The sequence below is a fragment of the Dermacentor variabilis genome, chromosome 1 (assembly GCF_050947875.1).
Source record: "Dermacentor variabilis isolate Ectoservices chromosome 1, ASM5094787v1, whole genome shotgun sequence".
NCBI lineage: Eukaryota > Metazoa > Arthropoda > Arachnida > Ixodida > Ixodidae > Dermacentor > Dermacentor variabilis.
Window position 1 is genome coordinate 108,355,762 of NC_134568.1, and position 26,134 is coordinate 108,381,895.

Below are 26,134 nucleotides of genomic sequence, written 5' to 3' on the forward strand. Positions count from 1 at the left end.
CCGTAGTCACTGGGCTACCGCGCTGGGTCATATGTTAAAGCAGTACGTTTTCACAGGACTCCGTATTGCTTAATTTCTGGGCTCCCACCGAGGCATCCCACCGCATAAATTAGGGGCAGAAAAACTGGCAGGTGTATCGGGACAACGCTCTTGCTCGCAGCAGTAGCTCAGATTTTGAGAAGTATGTGATTACGTTGCCGTCTCTTCCTATGCTATGCGTTGCTACAGATAGATGAACCAAATAACTAACAGAAAGAAATTGAAGGAAAGTAGGAAAAACTGCAAAAAATAAAGAGTTTGAAGAAATGAGAGGGAGAGGGGGGCAAATTATCTATAGATAAACTCAAAATAAGCGGCTAAGAGCAGTTAGTAAAATCGTTCTTCCCTCACAAAATGAGCTTTTTTCTTTTCCACGATTCTGACCACTGGCGTCTGTGGCTGCACATGCTTAGGTAAATTGCGAGATAAGCAATAGAGAAAATGAAAAAAAAATACATTTAAGAACGCACAAGACACTTCTATAAAATGACTGGCCTACTGAGCAGGCAGAGAGAAGTCTTTAAGGCCCTCCTTGAAATGTATTTTGGAATGTTCGGTTTAGAAAATTATCCTTACTTCCTTTACTATTCATTTTATCATTCATTTACTTATTTATCTTTATGAAACTCCGCACAGAATGGACCAGCGCTGATATATGGACATTATCTATACTCCCTGTGTCCTGGAAACGTAGAAGCTCCGGTGGGAGCTTTCTATGTGGGCGGTTCGTCATTACATACAAGAAGAGCAGATACATTGCGCTATCACAGGTACAACACATACTTGAGGCACGATAGCAAGTACGTAGGGTGCTGTCACTATTCCCATGAAAGCGCAGCCGCCCTCCCTGTGTGTCCATACACTCGCTATACGCCCTGGCGTTCTGGCGCCCACAACTAACGTAGAGAACAATGTAAGCGGCCGTTGCGGAAACAGCGGTGAACGTATACCAGCAAATAAACAGTCGTGTGAAGGTCGCAGTCGAACTCCGCGTACAAGCATTCGCATATACATCGAGGCAAACTGGTGTAACCCGACGTCGGTATGAAATACTACTTAAAGTGCCCGCGCCACAAAGATCCGGCAGTCCAACAATTCATCAAGACTTGTAGACTATTAATAACAAAGGTTGTACAGTAGTCTTTTTTATAGAACTTGTATTGGTGTAGGGTGTATGGATCAATCGGGTCAGTTAAGGAACTAATTTGTGACACCCAGGTTGAACTTTGGGCTGTTATTGGTCTTCTATTCTTTCACCTAATTTACGGTGCTTGCGGCCAGTTTAAAAGTGGTAACTGAGGCTTAAAGACTTGTCTGCACTAAAGTTGCGTTTGTATTGTGCAAGCTCGTTCAATTCTCACCGCCCACTGTGCCTAACAACGATTTTTTTAGCAACACAGTATCCAAGACAATAGTGCCTATTGCTGGAAAGGAAATATAGGTTATCGACTGCTGCACTTGTGTGTTTTATCAGGATTTGTGTAAAGAAATATAGCTCCTGACGGTTTTGCGAATTTATGCAGAACCAAGGATATATACATATGCTAATATTCTTACAAGTAACACTACTTCATAGTAGTATTCGTAGAAGTAGTAGTAGCAGTGGTATTAATAGCAGTGAAGAAGATGAACTAGGTCGAAATGAATAAGACTACGTTGTAGTATAGAGCATCCTGCCAAAAACAACGATCGACAGCCTTGACTTAGGTACGTGAAGCGCGCGCCAAGCCCCACTGCAGATCACCGATAGTGTTACTGAGCGCGTTCTTGGTTTCATTTTTTTTGTCTTTCTTTGTTTTGCTTCCTACGGTCTGTCTGGGGAGTATGACACTCGGGTTGGCGTCGTGTGCGCCACGCGTGCTTTTCCTCCCCGAGCCAGCATCGCCGGCGTGGTGCTGGGCGCTCGCGCTCGCTGGGGGCCGGCCCGTGCATGTGCGTGCGTTTATGAGAGCAAGCAGGCCGGTGCCGGGCGCACACGCGGTTCGCGTTGCCCCCCTTCTCGCAGCGCTCTCTTAAGCGGCGACAAGGCACGCAGGAAAGCTTGACGTCAGTGGCTTTTGCACACGGGACGCCGTCTCCCCTCGCGCCTCGCGCGCGCCGACCGTCCGGCAGCGAAGCCGCCCCGTTCAGCTCAGCACGGCGAGGGATTGAATCCAGTCCGCAAGCGGCCGCGCTCTCTCCTCCGACGAGAAGCGATTCTTCCACCCCCCCGCCCCCCACCTTCCGCGCGAGGAGCGACGACTGTAGCGCGCGCTCGCGCACCGCCGAGCGGCTGGCCCGCACGCACTCAAAAAAGAGAGGAGCGACTCGGAAAACTTTCTCGCGGTGACCGGGGTATATCGATTTGGATGCCGCTCGAGTTACCGCGCGCACAGCCCTTCGCTGCCGACCTCCAGTTGTCGCGGGATTAACTTCTGCGCTCTCTCTCCTCCGTGTTCAGGCGGGGGGTCCGACGATCCAACGAGAGAGCAAGTGCGCGCCGCGTGTGAAGGAAGGGAAAACAGTAAAACGTGCATTGGGAATTTTCGGCGGCGTGCGACGACTTCACCGACTCGACCAGCTGGACAGCGACAAAGCGGCGAGGCATCAAGCGGCCCCTCGACGAGGTTACCACTACTAATACTACTACTACTACTGCTACTGAAGATATAGAGGAAAGGCCATCATGGTTGACACGGTGATAACGGTGAAGCTTCAGCGCGGAGAAGGCACCTCCTGGGGCTTCCGGCTCGCTGGCGGCAAAGACTTTGGATACCCGCTCTCTGTTCAACGGGTAAGTGGGACTTTCTTCCCTACCGGGCCCGCAGGCAAACTATTCGGTGTTGTTCGTTACCTCACAAATCCACCAAATTTCAAGTGTAGCAGTACTACAGGTCAGACCGATGCTGCCTGTTTGTCTCCCACACGATAGAGGTCCTGGCGGCCGAGCCTGGCGTTCGTCTTTCCCGCCTGACTCGGCGGTAGCGACCGCTTGGCTCGGACTGCGGGCGCTAAATTCGGAACGCCCTTGTGAAATTTCTCAGAGGACGCGTGTACCATCTCCGCGTTTAAGAGAGCGAGGAAGAAGAAGAAAAGGGAGAGATGGCGGAGCGTCTGGTTGCATATGCCTCTTGCACGAGTTCAAATGACGCGTCTGACATTTGAGCTCCGTGCGCGACAGTGATGTAAATTGACGTTTCGCGTGATGTTTCGCTTTAACCATACCTTAGGTTAAAAAATAACGTGCAAATTCGTTAAGTGAGCTATGAGTGCATTTCTGCTGGAGGTCTTCGGTAGTTGTGACATTGGTCTCCCAAATCGGGAAATATTTCGCCAACGGGCTTTATTTTATATCTCATGACGTGAAAAAACGAGTTGATTAGTTGAGTGTTAAAACTGTCCTTTAATGAGAAAAGATTCAAACTAGCAAGGCGCAAATGTTCTTTTTCTGTGAATATCCAAGGGTGAAAGTGCAAAGACTTCAGAAACTGTGTCCACGAGTCTTAGACGCATGCATGGGGCAGCCCTGTAAAATCCTTTCCTATCCAGTTTCCTGGAACGCTGCCAGAGGAAGCCTTCTATGTCATCTCTGGGGTAATTCATGGCTGCTGAATAGCGGCGTTTTCGGCAATGACAGCTCAGCATCTTTCCCTTGTTTTTTACTTCCCCTTCTTGTTTTCCTCCAATTCGCTTCCAATCGAACGCACACTGACGTATAATTCGAAAAAGACTGAAATATCAATGCTTACATTCCCGAGCCTCTGAAACTGAAGAAATTCCGCAATGAAATGGTTGCCGAGTGCAAAATGTTTCACCTTATCAGCGGAAATATAGCTCGCGTGAAACATGCACCTGCGCTCAGCTCTAATTGACCCGCATGGACAAAGTCGCAGTAGGAGATTCTGCGACGTATTGTGTTTTATTGGAATTCTTAGACTGGTAACGCTCAGCAAGTTTAGAAGAGGGTTTGGGAATGAGGGGGGGGGGGGGGGGAAGGAGAGCTAGAGTTGAAATTTGATGTTTTACACCCGAATGGGAATTTTAGCTACAAGTTGCGCGAGTTCCTTCGGGTCGAGATCCGTGCGCCGCTGCTAGGTTTGCTGCCTAAAAGTTAGCTTATCTACGGTGTGCACATCATCTTACTCTTTTACTCCGCTCTGATACCTGGTATTTAATTTTTCACCGAATTAGTTGATGTTCACAGCGGCAGCTTTGAAAGACAACGCTGAAACATTTTGAAAGACAGCATTTTGAAAGACAACGTGCGGAATTGCAGCCCTTGTTGGCAACGTTTCAAGCATGGTCATTTAGTTGAACTGCAGATTGTACCACTATCTTGGCTATAGTTAACGATCGGTCGACTCAATGTCAACTAGTTCATGTTCGCGTGCGAAGCATGACCGAGAGCTCGAAAATAATGCGTAATGTCATTGCGACTCCTGCTTGCGATAAGAATACAATACTCGGAGAACAATTAAAAAGCCGAGATACGGATACGCCGTGGAGGTGGCATGGAACGGTGTGGAAGAAGTGGGCCACTTCTATCTGGGGAATGTTATTTTGTTCTTGGGCAGCTCACAAGTGCACGTTGTATAAGAGTTCGAAACAGTGATAAGAAGATATAGATTAGAGCGCCCGAGGATGCCTGGGTGCCCTTTGGCATGGTTCTGGAGTTCCATCTCTATGCCGATACGATTAGCTTCATGCATATATATCGGCAGCAAATAAAAGCCCAGGTATATCTGATAGTTGAGAGCGGTGAAATGCGTCGTGGATCTACGAAGGCTGAAGCGCTGTACTTATGTGTCTTCAAGAGCGTGTAGCTTTTGCGGATAGACGCAGAATGCCTGTAATTGCTTGCGCAGTTGACCGTAATTTAGCACCACCCAAATAAGAAGGCTGCAGTGAATTCTTCATTGTTGGCGTTTGTGAGACATTGATTAGTATACTAGTCTATCTTGAATCATGGTTGGCAGATGGTAGTGAAAATATTTGCGTCACGAGTATGCTCTTTGAGGAGGCGTCATATGTGGACGGAGCCAACTTACCAGGCATTTGAACTGACGCATTCTTGAGCTAGAGCTGCAACTCTCAAGGCGAATCCTCGGTGACTCTATCATTCGCTGAAGGATGACGTTTACCAATTCGGATACATCAAGCATTCTGTGTTGCATACTTAAAATACATTGCAGTTGCTTGTGTTTGCTTCGAGACAAAGTAGATGACTGAACAATACGATAACGAAGAAAATTGCTTCGCTAGAGGAACAATAGAAATGTGGCATGCTCGAAATAAAAATTAATTTAGGGTGTAGAAAAAAAGACTGCTGCATGCTATAGCTTCAAAAGTATTTTCCCTGAATTCGGCGCTGCTACCAAATCTCCCTTCGATGACCCGCGGCTCTTTAGTGTTCGAGTATCGCGTTATGTTTTCGTATAAGCAATTGTCTTGCTTGGAGGCTTATAGGATTGCACAGTGCGAACTAAGAGTCTAGCGCGCCTGCAGGACAGCGCAATAAGCGACAATAGTTCCCCGTTCACGTTATCTACGGTAGTTGCAACATCACAGAGCAGAATAATCTTTCTGTCGTTTCCCCGAATACATCTTTATCGAAGAGCTACGTCGCTATGGGGTTCTCTGCTGCCAGCGGACAACGAAGTGTACGGAAAGAGCAACGCGACCAAACTTCCTGCATAGGGTGTAACGCAGACTGTGACAGTATGACGCACGGCACTGCACAGTGCTGTGCTGCTCCTTACGTTCGGGTTTTTCTGCGCATACATCTACTATGTGTGAGTGCAGTTTGTAAGTGGCCCTCTTACCTGAAAAAAATTAATATACAAAATGAAAAGCAACTAGTAAGCTAAAAATAAAAACGTATTGCCAGCAGGTGAGCTTGCCTACGACAACAACGTTATAAGGCTCATATGTATTTGTTATTGTTACAAACACTATTGTTTCACAGACACAGGCACAAATACAGACACACACACACGCACACACACGCAAAAAAAAACACTCGTGGAAAGCGAAATGTGGCTGTAATGGCTATATGAGATGAGCCGGTCACGAAGGATCTCTGAATATGCAGAGACGCGAAGCTTGCTTATTCATTCATATTCAGGCGTTCTATACGCGGTATCAGCATTGCGACAGTTCCCTATGAGCGAACTATAGGCAGCCTTGTCCTGAGTGAAGCATCTTTCTTTTGGTTACATTTGGTTACATGTTATTGAATTATGAATCTCTTATCTTACTTGAAGTACTTGCAGATGTAGTACTTTACTACAGGAAGCATTTGTCTCTAACGCGTGGACCTTCGTTTACATGTGATACTCTCGTTAACGAGCCTGTTGCATTCTGCGGATCCTTTAAAATTTTTTGCGCCACTTCTCATGGCGAACACTGATTGCATGAGTGTCGTTGTCTTTTTTTCTTATTGTAAACACTCATCCGCATGAAAGCTCGATAAGGTAACGGAAATAAGACACATTGAACAACCTACAATATTCCGAGGGGGATTGAATTCACAGGAAGGTGATGGCGAATTCAGCATGGTAACATTTTTACGCAGAAAGAGACGCTCAGGAGGAGAAATTGGCGGCCAGGTCTGCCAGGGCACAGCCTGCCTGTAAGCAGCATCACCACCACCACCGCCGCCACCACCATCAGCTTCTTAGGTCACTGTTTTCTTGACTGTCCCGTCCCTTTTAACACCTTAACCGTATATGAACGAGCAACAGTTTTCAAGCATCTAACATCTCGTACTATTTCATTTCACTTAAGGAAACACAGGTAGTAAAGCGTAATTTGTGCCTGGATTTAAATCATAGTGCTGGTCACTCAGTTTTTAGTTGACAGTAAAGCCATTTCGCCGTCGTGTGCATACAGGGACAAGCTTAGCTGGCGGTCGATTCAGGTGAATGATTCTTTCGTTTCTGTTACAGTCGGATGGCTGTGGAGATACCGAGGTAGAATATGGCTCAGCCACGCCACATCTCTCTGTCTTTCAGAAAAGAGAGATCGACAACAAAAAGAGAAAGCAAGAGGTAATACAGACATCTTCGGCATGAGAGTCATCGTGTAATAAAATGTAGTTGGAGTAGATGAAATGGCGCTGAAAAGCGAGGACACGACAACACACAAAATGTGTACCAAAAGCGCATACCTGCGACTCAGTTTACTAGTTGTAATGGGTGCTTTTGGTGTTAGTAATCTGAGTTAGTAAACTCAGCTGGGTGTCGGCGCTGGTGGTGTACATCTTGTGTGTCCTTACGTCCTCGTTTTTTTCCGTGCCATTGCATATACTATAAATATGTACCAATTAGCTCAAGCCTTAGCACAGTAGCAAGTGTCATGGTTGAGGTCATACGCCACACCGAGTCACGAATGGAACTTAAAACTTATTCACACGCCCGTGCATTCCTGACGCCGCATTCCTTTCAGGTTTACGGAGAAGGGGGGGAAGCTGGCGTCTAGTGAGCCTGAAACGAACATTTACAGATTTCTAATTACTACTGTAAAACTAAAGTCCTTGTTTTGTATCTAATTCGCAGATCTATTCCTTTCTAGACACTGCAGTAACTTATGCACTTGAATTGAGTTTTCATTCCCTGTCATTTTGGAAAAGATAGTGAGAATAGTAGCAACTGTAGGAGGAAGAGGAGTGGCTTACTACTTGTACAAGATATATCGGTGCATATTCCTGGTGTGGGATACGAATCTCGGCTATACGTCGATGACTGCTGAAAAAGAGAGAGATAGAAAGCTGGCGTTTTCACAAGTGGACGCGAGCCCTGTCCGAGGCTAAGCTTCTTGTACGTTGGAGCGAGGTCCCCTTTCACTCGACTAACATCTGCCTTGACAGGCTCTATTAAATGAGAGCGCATCACACTCTGAAAAATAAGAAGCAGTTCTTTTTTTTTTTCTCGGAAGACTCCAGACTTTAAGGGAAACTTTTAGACTACTCTTTCCACTTCTCTTATCTACTGCCAGCTCTAAGTCCAGTATCTTCAGCAAGCTTAGTTCCTGGACACGAAACTATTTCCACCAGTATATTTTGTGCATGTTAAAAAAAATAATAAAAGGAAAGAAAAGAAAACAATACCAGGATCAATTTTTGGCTCTTTGATAATGCTTTATAATTTCTGCTGACATGAGAGCCCCGCCTGGTGCTTTTATGCCTACTTGAACTTTTATTTTTTGGTCGGGCAGGTTGGACACCACTGTGACGCAGCAGCCGGTGTCTCCAGGTCGTTCTTTTAAGAGGCTGAAGCAAAGAAGACGCCGATAGGAAATTCCATCGGCTCAGTGAGTCACAAAGGCGGAGGAAAATAAATAGCGTGCTTGCTTAAAACCTCCGCGTTCACTCAATCGCTTGGAGTGAGAGCATCATTGAAACCGGTTCTAAGTGGCGCGCAAAAGAGAGACCGCACGTACGCCGCGGCCACTGCACGTCAACGAAGGTTCACTCGTATACACAGAAGCGGGGTGAGACGTTCGAAAACCACGCGGAGGAAAGTGTTTTGCAGAAAAAGCCGAAAAGAAATGAAGATGACGCCGGAAAGCAATAAAGCTCGATGGAAGAAAGCACGCGACGAGAAGAAGCAAAGATACGCCCATACGTGTGTGCCACTTGCATTCAAATTACGAATCACGTGATCGACGTGGAGAACGCGTACATATGCTCTCAGCAGCATGTACGTATTGCGAGTGTTCGCGGCGTTGTCATGAGGCGCCTATGGCAGTCAGCGAAGAAAATTCTTGCTCGTCGTACTCAGGCTTTGCCTTCGCAAGAGGAGAATAGAGCTGTGCACAAACTGAGCTCCATGTCGCTTGTGCTAGTGCGTATCACAGACGCTCCTTACCGATATCTGATGCCAACGAGAAACGAAAAGTAGCGGCAGAATATGAAATAAGTTTTCACGAGAGAAGGGCAGAAACAAACCGTGCGCGCCGAACGACGCTTCACTCCCGTCGTCAAGTTCTGACATTTTTTTCCAGAAGAATGCGTTCACAAAAGGAAGAATAAGGAACGAAATTATGCAAGGAGGCGAAGAAGAAACCTCCAGACTCGGCTGGTACGTGACGCGCACTGTCATATAGATTGCAATATATCTATTTCGGAGTATTGCCGAAGTTAGCACGGTGGGGGTAGAGCTGCGCATTGCTTAATCGGCCGTGCGCGCGTTTCTTCAGTGTGGGCGAAGCTGGCAGAATCGTGTACGAACGCTGGCTCACGTGGCAGGGCAGTTTCGTTCGGGTTCGCTGCTGTTGGAAAACGGAGAAACGCCTTCCCTGTTTCGTTATTCATTGCGCCTTATCCCGCCCGCCAAAGTGAGCGCGATGTTGCAAATGAAACTGCCAAACGAATTTCCATATGTCTCTCGCTTACGGCTCTCTGCGGTATATGTAGGTTGCGCGAGACGGCAAAGGCCAACTGTCAGCGCTGTGGCGCAGACAGCCGCCACGAGCCAAGATGGGAATCTCTGGAATACAACGACCGCGCATCGCTGATCCCGCCGGACTCCGAGCACGGGGGTCCGCTTCGGAGTAGCTGCTGCAGCTGCGGCAGTGCCAAAGGGCACGTCGCAGAAACTCGAAGAGGGCGCGGACGCTGTTTATTTTCGGGCGGGCCTCCCGCGACTGGTGCGACCCTTCAACGCGCGCTTCTCTTCTGTTTGCTGCCTCAGCGAACAGAAAAACACAAACGCTCGCAAGCAGACCCCCCCGCCTCCCCCCTCCCTTCGTCTCGACGTGTCGCATGTCGCGACGTCGGAGCGCATGCGCCACCGGCAGGCAGCTCGCAATATATCAATGTCGACCTCATGTATGGATCAATCAGACGCGGTCAGCGAGTTTCAATAAAGGAGAATATTTGTCTCCAAGCCGAGGAAAGGTAAGCGGGATAAGCAAAAAATAGGAGAGAAGTTGGAAGAGAAAGTCGAAGGAGAAGCGAATGGCGAGCATGCGCAGAAACAGCGATAAACAACCCAGAATATCACCTGAACAGCGCCGCGGTGTTTTTTGCCTCAGACCAGAGTTCATCTGAGCCTGCTTCGACACCGACGGGAAGAACGGCGTCAAATGTACTTGGTTGCATGCGGTAACTGCGTTAATTACGAGATAAAAATAATACACCTATATAGTGGCAAAACAGGCTTTTGATTAGAGAACTACGACCACTGGAAAAACTTGGAGCTGAACTTTCTTTCCTCTCACTTGAACGCGACGCCGTGAACTGCAATTTCTTTTCTTTTTAATTACGAACTTAAAGTTCAATTTTATCAGAACAATATAGGAGTGACTGCGGGTTACGGGTTGATACAGAAGGATTTATTGTCAGGGTTTCTTATTTCTGTGATAAGCGTCAACAGCAACTAAGCGCCTGACTGACGTTGAGCATAATTTCGACTTTGTCGGCGGCGGGTTAAGCTGAGGCGAATGAAGTTAGCTTTGCCTCTGTTTTGTGGTCTCTTCCTTAATCTGTAGAGCACCTGCGCGCCTTCTCCACGTTCTTGCATTTATGTATCTTTACTTACCAGAAGAAACTAAAAACTTTGAACCTTTCATTCTTTTGGTTAGCTGCCGACATAGGGCATGGCCCCCCTTCTGGAAGAGCAGAGCGTTGGAAGAGTATAGCGCTGGCCCGGTTAACGGTGTACAATTGCCGCCGAATGTAGGAGCCAGTTGCCCTTGCCACTTGCTCTATACTGTGACGCGCATGCGTACACTTAGCACTTGGAAGTGTTTTAATCCTATAGCGTAAGGCTGCAATATCACGTTGAAAAGCTGAAATCCTTAGCACTTCCTGCGGAAGTTTATGGCCCCGCCTGACAGTATACCTTCGACGCTGTATACAGGTGCTGCGGACTTCATTTCCCTTCGCGGGTTATGCGTATACATTTACTTATGGCAGCGTCCCTCAAGGCCGAGCTCTGGCCATATTCGAGGTCGCCGTTTCTCACGAGGCTTAGCGAGAGCGCCGTAATGAGGCGTAATCTACTCACGGACGCCTCGAAATGGCAGCGCGCGCAGTTCGCACAGAAGACAGCCCCCTCGACCCGCCACCCCACCCCTGATGCGCGGTTAACAATTGGGCAACGAGCAGAAGAAAAGGTCATCAGAAACGCGTCATTTTCGTGAATTGCTGGGAATAAAAGGCGCGAACCGAGCTAACCTTCTGGGTGTTGTTTTTTTATGGCGTGCATTGTGTCACTCTAATGTCGGAGTTTTAAACAAAATACGAGAAGATAAAGCTTGGAAAGGGGGCTATTGTGGCTCGGAGCTACACGCGTCCGCGCCGGAACGTCAGCGTCTTGAAAATTCATCCCGACAACGAAGCAACGAGCAAGATTTCTTCGAGCCAAACGGTTCAAGGCGCTACACACATATACTGGGTTTTCCGCTCAGCCAAAGACAGCTGTATGTTGATCATTGGCAGCATCGCTGTGTACGTATAGCACGTGCGAGCGGTGTGCAAGTTTCCCGCGACATCACTTTCGGTGCGCGAGTGTGGCCGAGCTCGTCTCGGCAATTCTAAAGCCCCTACATCCACGCGCCACCGCCGCTGGTCGGCGGAAACGTGTATGGAGGGGCTTTGGGCAATTCCTCGCGGCTCCCCTGCGAGCTCCATGGGGGTCGGGTGTCGTCCGTCTGCGGGAATCGTGCCGGACCGTCATAACTGAGTGCGCCTGCGTGAAAGCACGCTGCAATGCGTAACATGAGAAAAGTTTCAGGGTCGCCGCAATTATTGCTAATTAGGCGGGCGGGCGACGCGCGCATTGCCATGCACGATGTGGCAGCGCGGCCACATTTAATGAAGCCCGCGGCGCCAATAGGCGCTTTTGTTCGCACGATTACGCGTGCTAGGCACGGGGCTCCACTGTCTACTTACGGTGAGCCAAAGGACGCCCGATGCTGTTGCGCAACTGAAAACTCCGCAGGGTGGCGTTCTCCAGGGAAGCTGAGCAAACTTTGCTAGCCTTGTTTTTTCTCGCCTTTTGGTTCATCTCCTATTCAAGAATTACGGATGCTAAAGAAGTAGCTCTCTCTCGATCGCTATACGTGAAGATGACTGTTCATTAATTGATAATACTCTTTTCGGTCTACATGCTTGCATGTCCCAGCAGCTGCAATTCCTTAGCGCGAAACAGCCAGTTACAGCGTCTGTCTTAGAAAGAAGTGCATGTTTTCCCATTGGCTGATGAAGCGTCCTTGATCAATTGATCCTATACAGGGGGCACAGTTGGTAAATTTAAAATCTTAAAAATGAAGTTTTAGGGCTTCAAATGACACAACCGTCATGTGATCATGAGGCATGCCGTAGTGGGAGACTGCGGAATAATTTCAACCACTTGGTTTTTTTTATGCGCTCGTAAATCTAAGCATACGAGCTCTTTTGCACTTCGCCCCCATCGAAATGCGGCGACCACGGCCAGGATCGAAGCCGCGACCTCGAGTTCCCGGCAGCCACACCCCATACAGTTATTAAGCTACCGATCATGGCGTGGCTTCCTTCCTTCCTTCATGGCGTGGCAGCATTTTTGGGGGCGAAATACAAAAACCCTCGTGTACTTAGATTTTGGTGCACGCTAAGGAACTCCAGGTGGTCAAAATTAATCTGGAGACCCCCACCTACGGCGTGCCTCACAATCATATCGTCGTTCTAGCACATAAGATCGTTATACAGTTATATATATATATATATATATATATATATATATATGACAAGTCGCGCGCGCACACACAACAGATACGCACACACTAAGAAAAAAGGTTCTTACGCTAGCATTGTTCGTGAGAACATTCGCCACCAATCGTGCATGGTGTTGGACAATTAGCGTAGACGGCCGGCCAATGCAAAAACGCTTAGAAAAAAAAAAATAAGACCCCGATTTACTGCGTAGTAAGGACTGATTAACGTGACCGATGCGCTTCGATTTCCACGACGAAAGGGTCCTTAAGTGCGACGAGGACGGTGGCCCCTGCCTCGCCCCACTTTTTCTCGCTTTATAAAGCGGTTTGCCTATTTTTTTTTTACTTACTCTTTTCATTATTGTTTTAACTGCTCCACGCTAATCGTTCCTGCTGACACACGTGTCCCATCGTCTATGTGACGGCAGCCGGGTTGTGACGACGTGTACATAAAACGGCGTGTCTCGAAGAAATCGATGCATTATAGGCGCGCAAGAAGAGAAGCGCCGTGTCCCCCCCAACAGGCCGAGACGTTCTCGGAGCTTCTGCGGGCGGCTTGCTCGCGGGTGCCCGTTCGTGGCTTCGCGAGGAGACGCGGACTATTCCGGGCACCCCTAAATATATAAGAGGGCCCCGCGCCTTATGCACAGCTGCGAGGGCACCTTTGTGGCGAGGAGCAAGTCGCGTCGTCTGGGAATTTTCGGGGATAAGCGCGCGCGCCCAGTGTGGGCAACCCTTATACGTACGCTCTTTCACTTTCTATCCTTCTTTCCATGCCAAGAGTGTAGAAATGTTCAGCCCCGGATTATTAGGTACCGAAGAGCTATTCCTGCGCGAGCATCAATTTTGGGGGCCACATTTTGTTAGGACGGTTTTCCGGTGACTCTATAGTCACTTCTTATGATTCATCCGTCTCGCTGAGTGGTCGATCTCAACGATAGTTCGTGCGAGTTAATAAAAAAAAAAAGGAAAAGTGAAAGAAAAATGCGCGAAAAAAGAAAGGCTACGAAATACGGGCCCCTCTTTCCAACTCTGTAGGGGGACGGAGCCTCTTCAAACTGCAGTTTGCAGATTTTTTGTCGTCACCCCCATATTTATCATTTAGAAATAAAAGTTCGTTTGACTAATTGATTGACTGATTGCTTAATTCAACCTTTGATTGATTGCTCCAGAAAAAAAAATAACTTCTGATTCTGGAAGGGTTCGTAAGAGCAGATATCAGGCTGACGTGACGTCAGACATAATATTAGCAAAGGCTTTCGGTCCATGGCAAACAGTGCTTACGAAGTCTTCGTGAATTCGGCCCGCGTTTCTTAGGTCTTTTTCTTCTTGTCGTCTTCTTGACCGAGGAAAATGCAAGTTCATGACGCAGAATAGTTAACTTGAAGAACTTGGTTGGCCATGCGAAAAATTATATCACAGCGAAGCAACAGCGGTAAGCTGGCAAATAATTGAAAAGAGAAGGCGAGAAGACAAAGCTTTTCATCCGCAAGTGTTTTTCGCCATTGGCTGGCCGCCTTCGCTAATGAAATGTACAGCATCAGGATTGGTTGGAATTCATTCTCACGAACAATTATAGCGTAAGAGCTTTTTGAAAATATGAGCCGAGAATTCGTTATTATGAAAGCTCCTGGAACTTGGGTATTGAAACACGCTTAGGTTATTCACCTGAAAAAAAAAAAGTAAGAGTGAGTTGAAGAAGCCATGTTGGAGGCTCGTGCACTATAAAATGTGGCTGCCAAGTTACGAAGTGTGCGCGAGAAATCAAGACAGACCAACTGCATACGTTGCCGGCTCGCCGTTTTTGCACGGCCTTCCTATATAAAACGATGACTCTATGGTTTTATGTGCCACAATGACAATATGATTATGAGGAACGCAGTAGTGGGGGACTCCAGATTAATTCTGGGGACCTGAAGATATTTAACGTGCATCAAATATAAGTACAAGAGCGCATTTGCATTTCACCCCCTAAAAATTCTTTAGTGCACCAATTTTTTTTTCGTTTTATAAAAAATACAGATAAAATACTAATACAAGTTGAATGTAGTGCGAAGCGCACCCACAAAACGTGCACTAATTCCGGCTACGAAGGAGTCGTAGCTTTCGGAACGATAAGGCCTGCTTGGAGGCAGGATTGATGACGGCGACAGGATAGAAATACGTGATCCATAGTCCTGTTTCAAAGCCCCCCCCCCCCCCGCCCCCCTTTAGCGAAAACAAAGAAAGAAGAAACTTCGCACACTAAAGGGGTCTGCCCGAAGAGGTGCAGTAGACTTTTAAAACACGTGTCGATGAACTTAAGAAAATAAGAAGCGCGTATTTTGAATAGAAAGTAATTTTTCTGTTGATTTCAATGAGTGAGGGTTTAAAATTCAAAAGAACAGCAAAACTATTATACGGGCCTCGCGTACTGTGGGAATCGAAGTTAAGCGAACACGTTTGCGGGTAGGCTGGCGAAGGCATCGACCTTGCGGCGGCTCTCTCTATGACTTCGAGCAGGCGCTCATTGTGGAGTTCGGACATGCTGATGGTCACAAAGAACGTGGGCTTGCCAAACTGTTCGATGATTGCGAACACGTTCTCCTTCCTCTGCACCAAGCAGTACCCCAGTAGTACGCCATCTTGGAGCTGCTGAAGTAAACCTTTGAGGAACGCAAAGTCCGAGTAGACGCTTTTTTTTTTTTTTTTGACGAAGCTGCGGTCAAGCGTCAGGAGCCAGTTGTGGTGCACTGGGTGGGAAACTCGCTTTCGAACCGCAGTTCGTGCGGACGCAACCACCACCCGGTGTTCCGCAGCCGACATTCCCGGATCTTCTAACGCGCGCCACCTGGCTCTGCGCAGGTAGTACGCGAGAAGCGAAAGTCGGAGCTCGAATGACGGCGATGCCACGACCACGTGGGCAACGCGGACACGAGCATACACACCCACAAGCTGAAGTTCGTAGGCGCCGCCAGCCCCGCGGCGCAGTAGCCTAGACAGATACTCTCGAAGTGCCTGAAGTTCGCAAAAAATGATTCGTGCTAATATTTGAGGAAAGGCGCTAGATGTTCAGTTTCATTTTTTTTTTGTCATGTTACAGTTGAGCGAGAGTTAGGCGCGGGCAATTGTGGCATGCCTCCTGCGTATGACTAATTTGTGCTGTACTCGGTTGTTCGTTCTCGTGATTGCCTATGTTGTTTCTATTAATCGTGCTTAATTCCTAAGCAGCGTAGTGAGCGACCACCAATTTTTTATTTATTCTTTCGTATTTTTTATTTATTCGCTATACTGTCGATTCCTTACAGAATAAAGATAACTGGGACAAAAAAAGTATAATGTATACACTGGATAAAAATATCCTATACATTTAGTCATATACTGTGCGTCGAAACAAACACAATCAGGGCACAAAACACGACCAGTTGTAGCGAATGAACTGTAGAATGCCACTTTTAGACCATTAACAAAATAGACGCGAACTCCCATTGGCTAACTGCACCGACTACACAGGGAATCGTTTTCCTTCTCTCGCTGCTCGAGGTCAGCCACGCTAACATCTCCAGCATATCATTAAAGTTGATATATATATATATATATATATATATATATATATATTTGCTGCTAGCTAAAAAAGGAATGCCTATAGCATACTGTCATCATCATCATAATCATAACAACAGCAATAATAATAATAATAATAATAATAATAATCACTAGCAGCAGCAGCATCAGCCTATTTATGTCCACTGCAGTACGAAGGTCTCTCCCAGCGATCTCCAATTAGGCCTGCCTTGTGCTAGCTGATTCCAACTTGCGCATGCAAATTTCATAATTTCATCATCCCTCCTAGTTCTCTGCCGCCCGCAACAGCGCTTCTCTTCTCTTCTCTTGGCACCCATTCTGTAACTCGAATGGTCCACCGGTTATCTACTCTACGCATTACATGGCTCGCCCAGCGCCATTTCTTTTCTGGTAATGTAAACTAGAATGTCGGCTATTCCCATTTCCTCTTTGATCCACACCGCTCTTTTCCTGTCTTTTAACCTTACGTCTAACACTTTTCGTTCCATCGCTCTTTGCGCGGTCCTTAACTTGTTTTCGAATTTCTTTGTTAACCTCCAAGTTTCTGCCCCATATGTTAGCACCGGTAGAATGGAATGATTGTACAATTTCCTTTTCAACGACAGTGGCAAGTTACCAGCCACGATTCGGCAATGCCTGTCGCAGGCACTCCAACCCATTTTCATTCTTCTGTAAATTGCCGTCTCATAATCAGGGTCCCCTGTGAGTAACTGACATAGATAAACGTACTCCTGTACAGACTCTAGAGGCTGACTCTCGATCCTGAATACGGATCCCGAGCTTCGCATGCATATTCTAGTACAGTCCGCCCTGTCCTTTTAAAGCAGCCTTCAAATCTTAATTCACTTGCATGTCTGCTATAGTTATTCCGTTTTATCCTAGACGTAGTTTCATTCCCATACTGATTCTTGTTAACCAAGACCAACTAGTTCACCATGTTGGAAAAAAAATAAAAAAGAATGTTTAGCCTCTTGTGGTTTCTTCGAAGTTGGAGTAACGAACATAAGCCAGCTTTTTCATAAAGGGGCGAAACAGAATCTAGGCTCCGGTAACAGGAATGAATGCAAAGCGGTGCTCAACGCTGTACACTTTCAAATTTGAGTTGATGTTTCTTAGCATACGGATCCCAAGATTCGCGTACATATTTTAAAATAAGGCACCCTATCCTTTTGAAGGAGATTAGCTTGGTTTCGCTAGATGCAAGTTTGAGAGTGCGGTGCGTAAATTCTAATATTTTATTCGCTTTCCTAACAATATTGTCAATGTGATGATTCCATTCCAAGTTGAAAGTTAGGGTAACGCTCAGATACCTATAATCCATCACTTTTGTTAAGGAGTTGCCTAGCAATATGTATTTGAAGTCTAGAGGCAAATGTATGTGAGTTGTGTGAGTTATGGTCATGCATGCAGTTCTTTCTTTTTTTGCGCATTCAGTGATACCTGCCATTTATTACATAATTCGTTGATTGTATTCAAACACTCATTTAATTTATTTTGATCAGCACTAGATTTAACTTCAATTTACAGAACGCCATCTCTGCAAACAATCTAGCTACAAGAGCGCATTGAGTCATCAGATTTATTATTTATTTATTTATTTAAAGATACCTTACAGGCCCCTAGATGCATTGTGTAAGGGGGGAGAGTACACTCAAAGGTTATACAATAATTATAATACATATGTGAATACATATACAAGAAATACAGCGTAAGAAATGCGCTAACATGCAGTAATGGAGTGTTAAAAATTGTGCAAAAGACAAACTGAATGCTTTAGAACGCGGGAGTTCAGTGAACAAGAAATTTTCACAAAGTAAAATATAACCAATAGAATTACAGAGTTAATGTACGATTAACGTACATTAACAACGCAAAACTCGAACAGGTAGCATTACGGCACGTCTAATTCAACATAACAGATCTCAGACCTGTTTCCATCAATACAGACATACTGCCGACGGTTATTTAGAAATGACTATATTCATTGAATAACATTACTTCTTTCTAGAGTTGCTCTTAATTGTATAATTAATTTCCTGTGAATTACGGGATGAAATGCTTTCTTGAAGTAAAATTATATATTTTTTTCTTCTTGACCCCTTCTATCAAGCACTTCGGCAATATAATGAATTGTTTCTACTAGCCGTGTCACTGTACATAAGCCCTTCTGAAACAAATGCTGATATTCGTTGAAAATTCCTTGAAAAGAGAGAAGTTTTCTTATGTCCTTAGGAAATATGTGCTCGAATACTTTGCTCGACGTAGTCGTTACCTTTCGCTATCGGAATTAGAACGCTTTCTTTCAAAATTTACCGCTAGTTACTTAGCCATCCATTGGGCATACTTCCTCAGAAATGCATTGGGAATTTCGTCTAGACCCATCGACCTAGATGTTTTCAAATTCAGTAATACTGCTAATATGCTGTATTCTGAAAGTTCCGCATCACCCACATCTGAAGAAGTGCTGAATGATTCAATTTCAACTGATCTGCCGTCTTGCTTCGTGGACGCGCTCAAGATTGTAGATACGATCGGCTCTGTTGTAATTCATGTATGATGAACACAACCGAGTCTTCTTGTGACACTGGTTCAAGGTCAACGTTGCATTTACAATGTGATGACTCGATATTCCTGGTGTAGTACATCAATTGTAGCACGTGTCATGCTGAAGTGCCGCGTGAGTAACGCCACGGTACACAGATACATCCTGAAGCGTACGGGATGTTTCGTTCGCTGTGCTGTACACCGACTGTGAGTCGGAGCGCGTTCTTCGGCCGTCTCGTTTTCCACAGGTTCCTTCGCTTTGTCACTCTGGGCGCTTACGAACGCGCAGCACGTCACTCGGGTGTTTCAGCAGCGTAGCGCGTAAGTGGCGGCTTCTATCGGCGACTTCCTGTGAATCGACGTTCATGGGCCGGGACATCTTGGCTACCGTTATCTTATTCTGTCTCGTTTGCCCCCTATACTCATCACCGCAATATTAAACTTAAACTCCCCGACCCCATCACCGATCCGATCCCCTTCACGTTTTCTTATAACTCACTTCATCCTGTCGAGGAATACCTAGGACCAGCACTTCGCTGCTATAATTGCCAGAGATTTGGGCACATGTCGAAAACCTGCCGCAGCACACGTCGATGCAAAATCTGCTCAGAAGATCATGACCACAAGGAGTGCAAGTCACTTCTTCAACCTAAATGTGCGAACTGTGCGGGGAACCATGCCGCCTCCTTCTCAGGCTGCCCTCAGAACAAGGCAGCGGCACAAATGCGTCGACATGAACTCATCCATGGAAGACAATCGCGACGCAACCAACCCGCCCTAAACCTTGAGATTGTTCATCCAGTGCAAGATCACCCACAACAGCGGGCACCGGAACCACCACAGCCAAGAGAATCAACAAGCTATTCCTCCTCGAGAGAACAAACGACAGTGCAATCAAGAGACCAATCAAGAGGATCACAGTCAAGCGCCCTGTCTTATGCATCAATGCTACGGAAACCCAGACCACAACAGGCAGAAAGTAATACACAAGAAAGCTCCAATATTTGCACACATTCTTCTCAGCAACCTTATGCACCTACCGCAAGAGTAACGCCAGCTAATAGCGAACATGCCACCGCATCGGTGACACAACTGATTTTGCCAATGCTTTTCGCAGCGCTTAAGGCAATCCTATCTGCTCTGCTGGAAGCAAGCAACCTACCAGAAGTGAAAGCCTTGTTGCCTCTGGAAGCACTATTGTGTCAACAATCCGGGCCGAAACTGCGGCAGGCACTACATGAATAACCGCTACAAAAATGTCGCTATATTTCAGTGGAATGCCAACAGTCTTCGAAGGAAGTGTGCTGACTTTCGTAAACTGCTTGTGCAATACAACTTTCCAATACTTTGCATTCAAGAGGCAGGAATCAATGACGACTTTCGCCTCTCGAATTATGTGATATACAAGACTTCTCGTCAAGGTGCTGTTAGCAGAGTGCTCCTGTGCGTCAGAAAAGACCTACCATCTTATCATATTCAGTCCAGTGATTCAGATTTCTCGGAATTCATCGCATGTAAAGTATCCTTTGGCAAGCTCTGGGGCGCTATAACGTAAAACTATTCCAAACTTTTCTATTCCAATTCTGCTATCAGCCCTCCACGATTGGTCAAAAGCTTTTTTCGACCACCCCCACTTCACCTGTCTGTCACGCGACGTCAGGAAAACCGCGATACCTCCCCATCTGATATGATGTGTACACACTGATTATGTATGATTTGACAGGAAAAAGAAAAACAGTTATTTCTGATTCGACCCCTTTTCGCCATTAGCCCTCGGCTATTGGTAAAAAGTTTTCGGGCTGCACCCACTTCACCTGCCTGTCACGCGACGTCACAAAACCGCAAGAACTCACCGCGTCAATATGACGTGTACGCGATAAAGATGCATTAATATGCCGAACAAAACTGAATTTTCTTCGGAATAGCCGCAGGCTGCCCCGTTCCGAAAGGAACAGAAGATGGCTGCCGCCGATCACTCAGACGCTGGCTATTCGCACCTGCCGGAGAGCATGGGTGTATTTGCGTATAATAAAACTTCTTGCGTGGCCGTGTAACGTTTTCGAGCACTTTCGGCACGTTTATCCCCTCATTCTGCCAACTCTTCTTTGCTGAGGGTCCGTTTTAGCGGCATTCTTGAGCTTCCGTTGCGTGCCGTCGCGATTTTCGACCAGCCACCGCAAGCTAAGTAAGGGAAAGCCGACCAATCGTAGACGCCGGCACCACCCACTTCATCCGGTTATCGACTTTCAGTGCAGTGGCTCGGCCCCATCGAATCCCTCTCCACTTGAGCGTTCTCCTCGTCTCTTGTCAGCCAATTAGAAACGACAAGCCGCTCAGTGTAGGCAATGTTATTCGTTTTTCAAGCAAACAAAAGTGACCTCCTATGAACGAGGAGAGCGTTTGATTGGTCTGTTAAGACAACCCTGCGGGTGACCGCCCGGTGCTTGCGTTGGTGGTTACGCAAATTTGACGTCAGGATATTGGAATAGAAACATATTGGAATAGTTTTACGTTATAGGGCCCCTGCATAACAGTGATTAATCTATATCTACAACCTTCAAACCGGATTTCAGTAGAAGCGCTAGTGGATATGTTCAAAATAACTCATTCTAATGTATTTATATGTGGCGACTTCAATGCACACAACATCATCTGGGGCAGTGATCATTGTGATGCACGTGGTAACGTTATTGAGTGCGCCATAGATAAATGCAACTTGACTGTTTTAAACGATGGGTCACCAACATTTCTTCGTGGGTATAATTATTCAAGGTGCATAGATGTTACCCTGTGTTCACATGATATAGTGAATGGTGCGGGATGGACAACAGATATGGAAACGCGCGGAAGTGATCATTTTTCCATCCTTGTAAATCACCCTAGCATGCACTATGATATCAGGCGTTACAGCAGCCTAACCAACTGGCAAGCTTTCCGGTACCGCCTAACGGATCAAATTAATCAACATACAACAGCGGAAAGATTTACAGAACTTTTGCAGGATAACATGAACATATGCACAAAGAAGGTCTCAATTACAAAAGATTATGCTGCAGTTGACGGAGAGTATGAACACCTAAGAGCCATCAGACGCCGATCCGAAAGAGCGTACCGACGCAGCGGAAATTTAGAAGCATACAGAAACGCTCAGAAAATACACAAAGTAATGCGCAGACGCGTGGAAAATTTAGGCAAACGGCGCTGGCGCGATTTCTGTGGCACACTGTCTCCTCACGCGTCTGTCCCACGAATATTTCTAGTAATTCGTTCTTTAAGCGGACCTGTAACACAGAGCTTCCCATTTCGTGCTCTCGCTGTAGCTCGGGACACGTGTGAGATAATAGTCGCAGATGAATTTTGTGAGCTTATTTCCAGACCTGCTTTTTCATCGCAATGTACAGAATTTGGTATTTCAGTAGCGTTAGCTAAGCAGAAAATTACTGCTTGCTACTGGGCCCAACATCCTCAATTAGATCATACTTTCACATTAAGCGAGCTTCAATGTGCAATTGAATCATGTCGCCAAAACTCTGCTGCTGGGCCGGACGGCATTACGTACAATATGCTAAGAAACCTCGGACCGACAGGTACAAATGCTCTCTTAGACATCTATAATAATTTATGGATAGAAGAAACTGTGCCCGACTCTTGGAAAGTGGCTCGAATCATTCCAATTTTAAAACCGGGAAAGACGCCCTTGTGCCTTGAATCCTTCCGCCCAGTTAGCTTGACAAGTTGTTTATGCAAAGTAATGGAGAAAATGATTGACGCGGGACTTCAATGGTGGTGTAATCAAACGGATGTGTTGTCCAACTATTTAGTAGGTTTTAGGAAACATAGATGCACAATGGATGCAATATTAGAATAGTAACCTGTGTGGAACACGAGCGTGCACGTGGAAACATGACGATAGCAGTATTCTTAGACATCAAGAGGGCATTTGACACTGTTAGTCACGTTCACGTTCTGCTAAGTATGTTGGAACTTGGACTGTCTGGCAGGTCTTTGCGATTGATTTCTGAATTTTTATCAGGTCGAAAATATTTGTTCAGACGGGCGAAGGAAAGAGTGCTGAACATGTTGTCAAACAGGGAGTACCACAGGGAAGCGTACTCAGCCCCTTTCTTTTTAACTGCGTCATGACTGATTTAGCAAGAAGGCTGCCATCACAGTTAGAGTTTTCATTATATGCAGATGATGTGTGTATTTGGACATCTGGGTCTAATGCTCAACTACTTCAGATGGCACTGCAAGACGGCATAAATATCATTAACCAATTTTTGACACAGAGAGGGATGGTTCTATCACACGCAAAAACAGCTGTATTGCCCTTCACTCGGAGGCCGTTAAAAAATTTCTCCCTGAATCTGGAAGGACACCCTCTATTGATTGTCACACAGCATCGGTTTCTTGGCATAATACTTGATAGGCAGTTATCCTGGACACCCCACATAAAAAAACTTGAAAACGAGGTCAATTCCATAGTGACTGTACTTCGCAGACTCGCAGGCACATCATGGGGCGGATCAGTATTGTCCATGCTGACTGTTTACAATGCATTAATACGACAAAAAATTGCGTATTCCGCGCCCATCTTACACGGACTTTCCCACACGTCAGAAGAGCGACTTCAAAGACCTTTAGCTTGAGGACTACGCATATGTCTAGGAGTTCCACGAGCGACTTCTAGCTCTCTTGTAATAGCTGAGGCTCGTCAATCACCATTTCCAGTTGTGCAAACTACAGAAACATGCCGGCATTATTTTCGTCTTCAAACACAACATAAAAATCACCCATTGGCTCTAGACATAATGAAACGAGATAAAAGTCATGTTCATATAGAAATTCGAGGAAATCTTCACATATTGCCAAGAAATGAACTTTGGAATTCAGACGTCAAATATCCTCCATGGCTGCTTGCACTTCCAGAAATCGAATTCTCAGTAGACGGAATATTCAGAAAAAGAGACATGTTCATTCAAGCTGCTCAACAGCTAGCACTTTACCAGATATATATGCGGTATTCAGGATACACACACGTCTATACAGATGGCTCCAGTACATCAACCTCTTCAACTTCATCATTCATTATACCGCACCTCAACAAACAAGCATCATTTAAGATATATCGTGCGACTTCGTCGACAACGGCCGAACTGTTCGCAATCCTATGTGCGATAAAATTTATATTGTCAGTAAGAGATGCGCAAAAATGGGTAATTTTCAGCGATTCACAGGCGGCTCTAACATCACTCTGCAGCACAAAAGGGAAAACATTCAGTGATAGTATAATATACGAGACACTTAAAAACCTCACAAAGGCAAGCGCAGCGAAACATGCGATAGCATTTCAGTGGATACCAGGGCATTGTATCATTCCTGGCAACACAGCAGCCGATGAAGCAGAACGACAAGCACACCTCAAAGATGACGTGGTTGCGCTCCCAATATCGAAAAATGAGATACGTTGCATTATAAGGACAAGGTCTTTTAAAATGTGTAGAAACACTTGGTTTGATCAGAATTCCAAGAGCTCGGACTTATACCATATTGATCCGTTCATTGAATTCAAATTTTCATTATCATTAGACAGAACTATAGAAACTCTTATTCATCGATTAAGGCTAGGCACTGCCTACACAAAGCATTTCTTACACAGAATTGGCCGTGCGGAAACCCCCGAATGTGATTGTGGATTTGTAGATGAAGATATATATCACCTCCTTCTAGATTGCCCACATCACGACACACCAAGAAGCCGACTTAAATCAGCGCTCATTAAATTAGACCGCAGACCTTTCAGTTTAAGGAAACTTTTGGGCCCTTGGCCAACAACGTCTTTGCAGAAGAGCGCTTTAAGAGCACTAAAGACTTTTCTTGAAGGCAGCGGCATTGTTGGATCTTATTAATGCTTTTATTGTTCCTTTCATTTTATTGTCGCTGCATATATGCATGTATTTGTGAATTATGTTATGTTGGCTGTTTTGCTGTGACTATACGTGGTAGTGCGTTTGCACGGTGAATGTATCACCCGCTAACTAGAGACTGTGTCATTAGGCGACAATATCTTTTGTATTTTTGAGACTTTTATCTACATAACTGTGGAGACATTTACCTTGTATATTGTATGTTCCATGTGCTTATTATGTCATAGTCTTTCTGTGAAAACGTTGTGTGATAAGTCCTGGTGCTTCCGTGAAAAGGTTATTTCATATGTATTCTTGTACCCTGTATGTTGTATGATGGAACCATTCAAGAGATAAGGAGTAGCCGGCGCCTTAAATTGTGCGTCAACATCTCCTTATATCATATCAATAAAAAAAAAAAAGACGTCCCCACAGTTACTCAGCCGTCTCATTCCCAGGGCCCCAACGTTTCACCTCTCAGCGCTTCCAAATGTGCCTTTGAGCGCCAGCCGTGCGCCAGTCGCTCCGGGTGTTCATACACGCCTGGCTGCTTTCCCCTGTCTCTTCTTTTTTCTTGCTCTCTGCACTTGTTCTCACGTTTTCTTCCTACGCTCCTCCTCCCCCTCTCCTCACGTACTATACTAATTCCACTGGTGCACTGTTCCTCTCGGCATTCCTTGCTCGATTAGTGCAATAAACGCGATGAAATTTGTGGAAGCTTAAGTTGCAGTCACGTCAGTACCATGCATTCGATGTCACCTCGAAAACCAAGCTAACATACTTCACATTGCGCGCTTTATGCGCGATACGGCATCATCGTGCAGATTTCGTCACTGAAGGAAAAGTGAAAGAGGACGCACGCACGCACGCAGCAAGTTTTGCAAAATTCGGTTTTATTTTGCCTTCGTGGTGATTGCGAAGTTCCAGCCGAAGGAAAGAAAAATACAGCGCGGATTCTTACATTATTGGTCTATAGACTTGGTTCACTTTATCTGGTGCTATATAATATGAAAGTTTTTCCTCCTCCGAATAAATTAAATAATCATGATCCGCTCCTCCGAATGTCATATCGCGACGGCGGCGCGGGTGCAACTTCATGCGGTCCAATGACGAAGCGGAGAAATAATGTAAAGTGAAAGGAATCGTTACATAATACGGGCCATAAGTTTCGAACGTTAATCTTTAAGCTTCACTTTAAAGCTCCTCAACTGACACTAACCGCCTAAATAAGGCCGAAGTCATTTTCCTATGCAACCCGATCCGCTAAATATTTTGATACTAAGACAGCGCTCTGGATATTTCTCGTCGACGTTATTGTTCCTCCCGCTAGCAATTTAGCAAGCAAATGCACGAACCACGCAGCAATGTTCATCGTTGGTATCGGCATAAGAGCACGGTGCGCTAAT

At 45.9% G+C, this 26,134-nt stretch overlaps 1 protein-coding gene across 4 annotated transcripts in view; it reads left to right on the forward strand.

Moving 5' to 3' along the window:
• The first annotated feature begins 2,144 nt into the window (after nucleotides 1-2,144).
• Zasp52 (Z band alternatively spliced PDZ-motif protein 52) overlaps nucleotides 2,145-26,134 on the forward strand; it is a 114,953-nt gene continuing 90,963 nt past the window's right edge. For 2 of the 4 annotated variants that reach the window (XM_075692812.1, XM_075692821.1), the window contains exon 1: nucleotides 2,147-2,812. In XM_075692812.1, the coding sequence (XP_075548927.1) occupies nucleotides 2,705-2,812 (108 nt within the window). In that variant the 5' untranslated portion in view covers nucleotides 2,147-2,704. Of the gene's footprint in view, nucleotides 2,813-26,134 lie in introns of all 4 variants that reach the window. The other 2 variants (XM_075692795.1, XM_075692802.1) reach the window with 2 other exon arrangements.